Here is an 11,972-nt window from a genome sequence, read left to right on the forward strand (position 1 = left end):
TAGTTCCCTTGCAGCGCGAGCACAGCGCGGCGGTTACGAGCGTTGAACATGAACCTACGCGGCACGGAGAGCCGCAACAGCAGCAACTCGAGCACATTGCTGCCCCCTATATGTCAGGAGGACAAATAACACCTTTTCTGTTCAAATTGCCAACCCGCCACAGTGGCGTGTGTGTTGATCAAATTCACCACTTCAAATATTTACCCGCATTTGGCCGGTGGCGGGTGCTAATTTCCACCCCTGTCTGCGCCTATCATACTTATGTGATCTCCTTTACATCTATACTCCAGTAAGAGCATTCTGATCTACCAACCAGTTTTTCTTATATGTTCCAAGATCCAAACAGAAATGTAAGGTGATTGGGCTTTAGCAGTTGCTGCTCCAAATCTGTGGAATAGTTTACCTTTTCATATACAAACCACTGAGACTGTTGAGACTTTTAAATCTATGCTTAAAATCAGACGCCACAGATCAGACATCAGGGACATCAGACACTGATGTCTGATCAGTGTCTGATGTTTGTGCTAACCAGAAGCCTTGGTTGACAGGAAAAGTTAACAGGCTCCTGGGGGTTTGGAATACAGCTTTTAGAGCCAGTAACATTGCTGGACTGGCTATAGTTCGAGCCAACCTGTCCCAGAGCATCAAGGAAGCAAAACATCAGTATGGCGAAAAATATATCGCCACTACGGCAACTCCAGAGATGCAGAAGTCTCTCTGGCTTGGCATTTAAACCTTCACAAACTTTAAACTCTCATCACAGACTTGTGACAATGGCATTACATTGCTCAACTGCCTCAATTAATTTATTTTGTGCGCTTTGAAGCACAACACAACAACCGGCACAAAACACTACCCCTCCCTCTGACAACAGACTATATGTCTGTCTCCAGCTAGCATGAAGAGCACCTGAAGGAACTGGTCCAGATACCATATTTTGAACTCCAGCATGTCCTGGCCAACATCTTTAACATTGCTCTGACACAAGCTGTTGTTCCTGAGTGTTTCAAAGCCACAACCAATATACCAGTTCCAAAGAAGTCCCTATCATCTTGCAATAACAACTATTGCACTGTAGCATGAATAGAAGCTTTTGGTTATTCTAAACATTAAAGGCTCTTTCATAAAACAGGAAATTGCCGCAAAGACCAGCTAGTCTTATTGCCGCTTCTGGCTGTTCATCGTGAGGCCCTGTGATAGACTTGTGACCTGTCCAGGCTGTATCCAGCTCTCCACCCAGATGGATGGAATCTGTTGTGTGTTTTTGTTTACTTGAGATTAGATTTAAATAATTTTGATTATGTCCTAATATGTGAAACCCTAGAACTGAAAAAGATTGGATTTTCTTTTTATCATGATTGTTTATTAGGTTAATAAAATTCCACCAAAAGCAGACGAATGACTTTAAGTTGTTTTTAGGTCTTGATAGCTGGTTTTGAGCCAGTCACCACTTGCTTGACTCCAGCTGGTTCAGAACCCTGCTGCCCGTCTTTTAACTAGTATCAGAAAACAAGAACACATCACTCCAGCTTTAGCGACACTACATTGGCTTGCAGTTTGTTTGCGGACTGATTTTAAAGTGCTTTTATATTTATTTTTAAATGCATGCATGTTCTCAGCCCACAGTATCGATCTGACCTGCTCCAGCAGTGCATTCCCTCACATTCTCTCAGGTCGGAGAACCACTTCCTGTTGGTGGTCCTGAGGTCAAAGAGGTAACCGAGAATTTTCAGTCGCTGCCCCCAAACTGTGGAACGATGTGTTTTTGCAGATCAGACAGGCCGACTCACTTCTTGTTTTTATATCATCTCTTAAAACTCAGTTTGAGATGTTGGCTTTTATCTCTATTGTTTAATAGTTTTAACTGTTTATTACTTTGATTGTGTTTTATTTGATTTCATAATTTTTATTTTTGATTTGGAATTTTATGTGTTTTGCCTTGTGTTTTTATTTGTTGGTGTACAGCACTTTGGTCAACGGTGTTGTTTCTAAAGTACTTTATAAATAAAGTTGAATATATAATCAGTCTTTAAGTTTGAAACTCTGCACTCTAAGGTTTACAGAAATGTTGGTGCCCAAACCTCTGATTCTTCAAACGACCTCATTACTGCAAAGGAACCAGTCATCTGGTCTGAATATTTTATTTTGGTCTTGTTCTGTTTTTTCCACACAATTTTCAAACTTTAAATTAAATTTTAGAGGAGTCTGGAACAGCAAAACTGCTCAATCACAAAACAATAAAAGTTTCAGTTTGTGTTCTGCAGAAATGATTTCTGGCTTCTAATCTTTCTCTGACTGCTAAATGCAAACTCTGTAGGACAAATAAAGTTTCCAGCCTGTCTGAGTTACGTTTTCAGAAACCATGTCCTCAAGAACAGTCATTAATCAGCTGGTTTATTGATCTATCAATCTAATGTCTGACCTATGTCACTGTTGCATCTTAATGATTGTATTTCTGGATTTTTTTATTAATTAGTTAAAACAATCTTTTTAGGTAACAAACTTTCAGTTTAAAACAGTTATGATGCATTGAGAAGTTTGAGAAGAAACAAGCTGATTAACCTAAGAGTTGTTGTAACATTGTGTAACAACATGTTGTGAATTTTTAAGAATTACATTTCTTTTAGTGCTAATTCATTTATTCTTTTGAGTGTTTTCGGCTGAGTAGTTAAATCAAACTGGTGTACATTAAGGTCACAAAGCATCTGTTGCCTAAATACCACATTGACAAATAACAAAATTCTGACATTTCTCCCCTGGTGTCATCTGTAATCTCAATCAGCCAACCCTTGTAACTTTTGTAATGTACCTCAGACAATCATAATACCATCTGGAGCCTAATTTAGCCAATCGTGGTGTCATTTGTAATTGTGCTCAGACAATAAGCAGATTTCAGTCACTTTATCAAAAAATAAATAAACAAAAACAATAAAAATTTCTGTGTCACAGGTTTTATCTTTGTTTACATGAACACTTTAAAACTATAAAATGTTTACACCACAGATAGTTAGTTACCATGGTTACTTTTAAATGTGTTTCATGGTAATGGACCTCAGATGACCCAGATGTATATAATCACAGGTTTTATTGTACATAATGTCAGACTCTGCTGTTGACAGGGTTTTTTTTGTAAATAAAGGTGAAATTTGATTTAAATAACCATAGATTTTAAATTTATGTTAAAAAAACAGGCATTTTAATGTAAACGACCACAGATTTTGATATAAATAACTGCACTTTGGTGTAAATAACACTTAAATGCAAAATTAAAATTGACAAAATATCAATCCTAAGAGGGTTTTTTTAAAGGTGACTGGACTATTTTTCTTATCACCTATTTAAGAAAGTCTTGGAATGACCAACAATCAACACCTACATATGTTTACGTGTTTTCTTGAACCATTATAAAACTTTTCAGATTCAGCTTGTTTTAAGACAACCAAAATCTGCTGCAGACCCATTTTTATTAACTGTTAGCTTGACTACCTTAGTCAGTTTCAGTCTGAAATTCCAAACTTTTTAATAATTGGATCAATTTCTGTTGCACTTAAGATAATGATACTAAAAAGTGCTCCACCAAAATAGCGGTTTAATCAATCTATACTGTGCTTTTAAGCTATGAAGTGAAAATGAGTCTCTGATGCAACAATGACAAGTGTGCAGACTCACAAACAGGACAGGTAAACAGACAAAAAACAGCTGAACATAAAAAACTAGCAGACAGATGACCACACAGGTAAACTGTCAAGTGCAAAGGTAAATATTACTTACCGGCTGAAGTCTCAACTCCTTCACCTAAAAAGAACAGAGGGAGACAAATCTGGCAGGTAACTATCAACACCTGGGTGTTTGTTAAGGTATGTACGAGCAATTTCTCCACTTTACATACTACATATGTGCATTATTTCTGTAAGACACAACCCAGCAGATTTTAGAATCTTTTGGAACCAAGTTACTGTAGGATCTAGGATATTTGCTACTTTTTTTTTTTTTTGTTGCCTAGGAACCTCTTTTCTTTTGAAACATGTTAATTAATTGAAAATTTAGGAGTTTATCCTATTTTAGAAAACATTTTTGTGTTTCTGTAAACTGAATGTATACGGAAACAATAAATAATTGTCTGTTCTGTTCAGATAATGGACAGTGCTCGTGTCTGCAGGTGTGTACAGGTGTTTGTTGGTGCATACAGCTGTTGGCGGTGCCTCTGGGCAGTGGCAGGTAGGATCCTGGTCTCCAGCTACGGGATCCAAAGTCTCCACTGCAGCGTTGGCAGTCCTGTCCTGTCGTGTTGTGGTCGCATTCACACTGCAACGTTGCGTCACGCAGCACACACCGAGATGCATGTAGGTTACATTTACACCTGAGAAACAAGCAGGAGTGAGGTGTTAAAATGAATAATAGACCGATTCCCCCCAATTACAATTATCTGCATAAACTTGGCAGCCAAGCTGATATTGAATGACTCTAACCCTAACTCAGCCTGCAGTAATGTTCATTCTTGAAGGTTCTTGTGGGACTGTACATGTTTGCTGAACCCCTCCTTGAAGGAAGAGAGTACCAGTTGTTTCATATTTCAGATTCAGATTTTATGCATTTGTTATTCATCGACATGTCTGAGACGTGGAAGAAGAAAATGTGTTTCCTAGGCCAGCCCCGCCGAAAATTATGAAATGACCTAAAGTTCATTAATAAGCACCGACAATCTCATGGTATACAAAGTTCAGAACGCAGCTTAAGAGGCAGTTTATTAACCTCAGGGTGTGAGGATTTGGGTTTTTGTGTTTCGGTTTGTTGTTTCTGTTCTTGTTTGCTGTCACCAGTCACACCTTTGCCTTCCTGCCACGCCCATCTACACCTGTCTCAAGTCTTGTTAATTGCTTCACCTGTGCCCACTTTCCAATCACCTCCTGTTTCAAAACCTGGTCATCTCCCCCCACACTTAACTGGATCATTGCTGCTCCTCGCCTTGTCGTCCTATGTTTGACCTTAGTTTCTTGTTTTTGTTTATTTTGTTTTAATAAATTATGAGTCTGCATTCTGGGTTCGCCTCCTCCCCCACCCAGCCTGACACAGGGAAGAAACTGTTCCTCTTGAAGGCTGCACAGCTTTCTGCTTGAGGGGAAAAGGGTGAAGAATTCATGAGCTAGAGGAGTGGGGTCCATCCCAATGTTTTTTTGCTCTGGTTCCACATCTGCTGGCATGTCCTCTAGTAGTCCTCTTCCAGGCAAATCTGTATGCTATAATTTAAAACCTCCTTCTGACATCCCCAAAAACATTTCACCTCTGCAGGAACATTTCCAGCACTTTTCAAATTATCTTGGATTTCCACCTTTCATTTTCTGGTACTTGCTGAAAATTTTCCTGATTTCTTTTCAGCCCTTTGTCTTTTCAACCAAACATGATAGTGAATCAGACAAACCACAGCACTGTAGTTGTCTTTCTCTGAATCTTTAATAGTTAGTTGAACCTCTGGGAGTTACCACTTTGGTCACTTATTACAATATGTTTCTGTAAAAAACACTGTTGTACTTGTCATGAGTTTCTGTGATGGATGGATAGATAGATGGATGGACGGATGGTGGTAGTTAGTTCTGGTTCGGTGTGTGGTCAGTAAATGTAAACAGTAGGTTGTCATTATGTTGGGATGTTGGTAGGTTGATTAGAATTTGTTTATGGATGTCATTAAAGTTTGTGAAGTTGTAATCGCATGTCAATAGGTCTCACTGGTTGTGAACTACTGACCTGGCAGGGACATCGATGTTGGAAACAGCATAGAAGTATTTCAGCAGGTTTTCTCTCTGTACATAGGTTCCTCCTAGCGCTGGACGGAGGAGTCGTAGTCGGAGGTTGGTGAAGGTGAAGAAGTCTCTGAGGCCTTTCATTGTTTCCATTCGGGTGTACAGAGCGTCCATGTTAATCAACTTTGGACCAGCAAACACACCAAACCGAGCACGCACCTCAAACACCACATTCTTCTCCTCCTGATGAGTTTCAGTCAAAAAGCAGATGCATGAATCTGTCAGTTGCAATATAATGTTAGTGTTCCAGTTTTGCCCAGTACTCAGGTCCAGTTACTCACCTTAGCTCCAACCCAGCGGGAATAGTTCTCTGTGCAAACAACTCGAGTTAAGTTTGTTGGTGCTAAATCAGAAACTTGTTTAGGCGACATGCCAAAGGCCTCAAGGCAGTCATCAGCATAGTACTGATATGGCTGCCATGTTGCACCTGCAGCACAAAAAAACACATTTTTAATGTTTTTTTGACTCTTTTTGGTAAATTTTGGTGTTCAGAACACAATCCTACAGACGGCGTATGTTCAGTTTACTGGCAAGTTAAAGCTGATTGGAACTGACATAAATATCTGTATGGCTTCCTACACATATGATGTTTTTTATACTAGAGACACATTTTTGTCATGATGAGCTTTCTGATGACTGCCTCACTGGTATCTGTCTTGTTAAATTTTGTGAGAACCTAGTCTCTGGCTGAGAAATAATACATCTATAAACAAATATTTAATGAATATACCACCACCACCCCCCGCAGCCCATCTTGGTCTCTTACCTTTGTCCATAGATTTCTCCAGCACCATGCTGGTTGGTCGGCCATACTCAAAGGTAATGATGATATCATCAACCACCTCGAGGCTCTTATTCCATGACAGAGTGATGTTGGCCAGTAAGGGCTCAGGATACCTGGACCATGTAGCTGTCTGCCAATAGGTGATAAGCCCACCCCTCTCCCTGTCTCCCATCAGATGAGGAGGGTGAGACAGGTCGGGGCTGGAGGCATCACACTCATCACTGCAAAGGTAAGGATTCTCCTGTTCACACAAACAAATTTGTTAACAAAAATGGGCTTGGCATCAGAAACAGGTACTCTTTAGGTGTCTGGTAACTTTTAACTAGATACAAATATTCTGTTCCTTAAATAATAACATTTTTGCAGGATTTACCATGACTTTGTCTTTAAGCCCCAAAGATATATTCAAAGAAAACAACTGTTGCCAGCTAAAAATTAAAACTATCCTATATGAGGGGATAGAGAGGAGTTCAGTCCAACAGCACTGTCCTATAATCCCTGGCAAAGATTATGGAATCACCACTCTTAGAGGATTTTTTTCCACGACATCAATATTGAATTTTATGGTAGTTTAATTTTGATGAACAGAAACAGAACATTGATTAAAAATTTTGAAAAAGCATACTACTATACTAAAAGTTACAGATTGATTTCCAAATCATTGGTGGAAATAAGTTGAGTTATTGATCCTCTACAATTCAGAAAGAATTCTGATTCCCACAGTTTGGTTATAACTAAACAGATCTCGGTCGGTAAATTACATACACTCCAAATCTGAACTTGGTATGTCTTTAAAACACACCTGTCCACAGAATCAGTTCATAAGTTTCTTCCATTCCAAGTCCTCAGACCAAAGAGATGTAAAAGGAAATCATGACAAGGTTGTAAATCTGCATAAAGCCAGAATGTGCTATGAAACAATCAGCAAGAAGCTTGGTGAGAAGGTAGCAACTGCTAGTGCCATTATTCAGAAATGGAAGCAATATAAAATGAGCATCAATTGCTTATGGTCTTGAGCCCCATGCAAGACCTTCCTTATGGACTGAGAAAGATGATGAGGGATCAGCCCACAATGATTTAAGGCAGTTGGGACCACAGTCACCAAGGTTACCATTGGTAACACTATGCTGTAACAGACTGAAGATCCCCTTGCAGTGGTCAAAAAAGAACAAAATCCATGTCTTCAGATTAAATCTGAGCCACCATGTTTGGAGGAAGAGAGATGCTGAGTATGACCTGAAGAACATCATTCCTACAGTCAAGCATTGAGGTGGAAACATGGTTTAGGGCTTTTTTATTGCTTAGTTTAGAGGACGACTTCACCGACCAAATATTTCTTTCACTCAATGATATGCAAATCATTTTATAACTTTTATGTCATGTGTTTTTTCCTTCATTTTTAGTTTAATTATTTTCAATTAAAATGAAATGACCATTAAAAGTAGAAACTGTTCATTTCTTTGTAATTTAGCCAATTTACAAAATTAGAAGTGCATCAAATCATTATTTACCCTACTGGATGTTCAGACAGATTAACACTGACACTAATCTGATCAGGGAGTAAGAGGTTTATCGCTAAACTTTAACTGCTGTAGCCAACTGTCACACTGCAGCCACAAAACTCAATTAACTAAGCAACTCTTTCACTGACTGAAAAATCTACACTGAGTGAAGTATTTAATCCCCCAGTGACATCCCTTCATGATCTCAATTAATTGTTGATGGTTTTCTGAAATATCTGTGTCTCTGCTTATAGATCATATCATGTGTTTATTACAACAGTTTTGTCTTTACAGTTGAGCATTGAATATTTAGTTTTATCCTCTTTGTTGTTTTCATGTTTTTATATTGAGCAGTTTTCTCTGTTGAATGGTTTCCAGCTAATTTGGATGTGTGTGTTTTGTTTTAATGTTTGTTGTGAATTTTCTCCTGTTGTATTTCAAGAATGTTTTAAATACCATATCAAATGAATTATTAACATTTAGGTTTTATTTCATTATCTTTTGCATTTATCAATAATTCAGGGACAACCTGACTTTCCCTAAGGAACAATTAGACAGACAGCATGACCCAGCAACACTCCAGGTGTGTTCAGAGCTGTCCAAACTGTGGCTAACCACCTCTGCAGGAAGTCACAGGATATCATTTACTCTGTTCTTTTATTTGTTGTTGTTGTTCAAACTTTGTGCTAATCACAAGTTGCCCTTTTTGTTCAGGACTCAAATGATAAATTTCAAAATATTCACACCTTCAATGTATTCATTCTCTGTCATTGTGTTTTAGGTTTTTAGATTTAGCATGATTTCTGTTTCTCCCTCACACATTCTGTGCTCTTTTTTCCCCCAAGTAAAAGCTTTAGTCACTTTTTTGCCTCCTTTAGTGGTAATGGTACATCCAATAAAAGTCTTCTTTTTGTACAGGGTGGGCCATTTACAAAATGGGAATGGTTGGGGATATTAACTTCCTGTTTGTGGCACATTAGTATATGGGAGGGGGGGAAACTTTTTAAGATGGGTGGTGACCATGGCGGCCATTTTGGATCCAACTTTTGTTTTTTTCAATGGGAAGAGGGTCATGTGACACATCAAACTTATTGGGAATTTCACAAGAAAAATGTTGTCAACTAACCAATCATAACCTTCCATTGCCATGAGACCATCATCTGGGTTTCCCAAATTGTTTAAAGACAATTTTAGTGTATGTAAATAATATTGTGGTGTGTGTATTAAAAAAGAAAAATCTCAGTATTCAAGTATTTAGATTCTAGAAATAATTCTGGGAATCCTAACTGACCTAAAACAGGAAAGGCTCAGTTTGATTTAATGTCAGACAGTGAGAAACAAATGGTTGTCTTTTTATACAGTGGATGGAAACATCTGTTTTCAGGTATATCTTCATATGTGCAGAATTGTGCATTAGACTGACCAATGTGCAGAACCTTTCAGGTGGGTTTCCACATGTGATCCCAGGGGGGTCAACTCTAATCTGCATAAACTCCTTCATGTTGGTTGAGGGGGGCTGACAGGCATAGACCTGCCGTTCTAACCCCACCCCTGAACTACGCCGGGAGCGGCACATTTCAAACTGATTGCTGATCTGAGTCCAGCACCATGGCAGCAACAGGGTGGGGAGAACAAAGAACCGAATGAACCAATATGGGGGCCAGTTGAAAGCTATCATGTTGTACAGTCAGTCAGACAGGAAGTTCATTGGAATCCTCATTTTTCTCTTTACAGGTCCAGCTCCTTCTCCACGGCTTCAGACAGAAAATATTCACGGTGAGGTTATCGTGACATCCAGGTGAGCATAAAAAATCCCAGTCAACAATACGAGGTCCCACCCCATAAAGGTCCTGAAACAAAACAACAAAAATCCAATCAAATTCTAACAAGATGCTTCACTGACAGCTCTATGACACAGTGACACTGTCGCTGCAAAGCTGCCACAGTAACACCAGTGGAGACGTCTTATGTCATACTCCATAAGACATCAAGAAGTCCGTTCGAGGTCATGTGGTTGTGAGACGTTCATTTTCACACACACCTTTCATCATCCACGAGACACCTGGATCCGAACTCCCAGGAAGCTAAAACAGGTTTCTTCCCACCAGCTTGTTTATTAAAAAGACTGAGACAGCCCCAGCCACAAAGAGCCACCTCTGTCTCTGTGGTCTTTTTAGCTTCATAGGCTGTTATGTGCTTCGGGCACATTCTAATAATGTTGTTTATTTTTCCCGATTGCTTTGTTTAGAGATTTTAGTTGAATTACCTTTTGTTAATATATTATGGCGTTTGGGGTCATTTATTTAGGTAATTAGTTGCGTTTATTGGTGGGCTGTTGGTCCGCCTATAAATAGGCTGGGTTTTAACTTCTAGGCCGCCTTCCAGCCGCCCAGCTCCACCTGAGTTGTGTCCTGACGCAGGGTGCGTCAACTCGCCAGTTCTTGTAGGCCGCATCCTCCAGCATGCCATGCGGTAGGTTCTGTTAGCTTTGGTTGTTTGTTTTCGTCGTGATTTTGGCCTGGTGGGACCGGTTGTCCTGTTTTCGATTTTTCTTTTGTATTAGATTTTTTGTTGCTTAGTTTCGGTACTAGCGGGGGCTTCGACGGTCCTGTATAGGATTGGCCCCCTGCTGTACCGTTTTGTTCCTTTTGATCGGCTCACCAGGTCCACCTTTCTGTTAATACTTTTGGGTTTTGTCTTACTTGTTCGTTTTGGGACACGGGAACCGGAGAACATTTAATTCTCTCTTTCTTTCTTTCTCCACTGAAAGGTAAAACCAGAAGAAATGAATCATGAGAGTTAAAGAATAAAACAATTATTTTTTTGAACCCTCATTGTCTCGTGTCCTTAAATATGTTGGGTCCTTGGTGGCCATAACATAGGCTTATAGGTTTTGCTGGAACAGTTATAAAGACAGCTGCATTTTCTAACCTCAGCCAGTAGAAGCAAAATAACTCCATTAAAGCTCACCAGCTTTTCTGCATAAACACAAATTGGGTCATTTTTGTTCGCGTAGCAGCTTTATCCGCCTCTTCGTCACACAAGGCCCTGACTGAACTTTTTTGCACAGGGGTTTGCGCCAAGTATTATGTGATTGGTCAGAAGTTGTGGGGCCATGTTTATGTTATGTTTATGTTGGGAAATACAGTCGGCTTTACAACTGCTCCAGCAAAACGTAAAAACCTATGAACTTAAAAAGACTGCAGACACGCACTCTTTGCGGCTGTGGTGGATGGGAGGAAGTGCCGAGCAGCAAAGGGGCACGTTCCCTTCGTTCACTCATTAATGCTCACCGTCATATTTGCAAATGCCAAACAGCCTGTACTGTCTCCATGTGTTTCATAAGCACGTCTGCTCGTGGTGAGGGAAGCAAAAATCTGCACAAGAACAGGAGAGTAGAGAAGCCGGTGGGAAGAAACCTGTTTTAGCACTGTAGGAGGAGGGATGAGCTACCTGAGAGTTCTGATCCAAGTGTCTTGTGGACTATGACAGGAAAACAAACAGCTCTTAACCACGTGACTGCGAGCTGACTTTGTGATTTCTTATGGAGTCTGCTGGAGCCTTAATGCTGCCACAGCAAAGGTGCCACTCTACTGCCTTCATGTTAAGACCAGCCTAGTAACACTGCCAGTGTGAAGGTGCCACCTTTTTTCAGAGTAACTGTGTCACTATAATATCTCCTTTGTAACACTGCCACAGCAAAGTGATGCCTCTTCTGCAAAGCCAGAGTAACCGTTCCACTGTAATTCCTTAAATCAATCAATCAATTAAATTTTATTTGTGTAGCACATTTCAGCAGCAAGGCATTTCAAGGTGCTTTACATAATTAAAAAACAAAATAAAAACAGCATGTGACATTGAATAAACAGTAAGAAAGAGACAAACATC

The 11,972-nt window shown here is 39.6% G+C and overlaps 1 protein-coding gene across 3 annotated transcripts in view; it reads right to left on the reverse strand.

The window, feature by feature from the left end:
* ntng2a (netrin g2a) overlaps nucleotides 1-11,972 on the reverse strand; it is a 25,852-nt gene that overhangs the window by 12,815 nt on the left and 1,065 nt on the right. For all 3 annotated transcript variants that reach the window (XR_003039565.2, XM_025008075.2, XM_025008076.2), the window contains exons 2-7: nucleotides 9,508-9,934; nucleotides 6,565-6,823; nucleotides 6,080-6,225; nucleotides 5,743-5,981; nucleotides 4,188-4,360; nucleotides 3,772-3,795 (exon numbers count right to left, since the gene is read on the reverse strand). Coding sequence is in view for 2 of the 3 variants with exons in the window: in XM_025008075.2 (XP_024863843.1) it covers nucleotides 3,772-3,795; nucleotides 4,188-4,360; nucleotides 5,743-5,981; nucleotides 6,080-6,225; nucleotides 6,565-6,823; nucleotides 9,508-9,762 (1,096 nt within the window). In the remaining variant the exon portion in view is untranslated. The remainder of the gene's footprint in view (nucleotides 1-3,771; nucleotides 3,796-4,187; nucleotides 4,361-5,742; nucleotides 5,982-6,079; nucleotides 6,226-6,564; nucleotides 6,824-9,507; nucleotides 9,935-11,972) is intronic.

The sequence above is a fragment of the Kryptolebias marmoratus genome, linkage group LG1 (assembly GCF_001649575.2).
Source record: "Kryptolebias marmoratus isolate JLee-2015 linkage group LG1, ASM164957v2, whole genome shotgun sequence".
Taxonomy (NCBI): domain Eukaryota; kingdom Metazoa; phylum Chordata; class Actinopteri; order Cyprinodontiformes; family Rivulidae; genus Kryptolebias; species Kryptolebias marmoratus.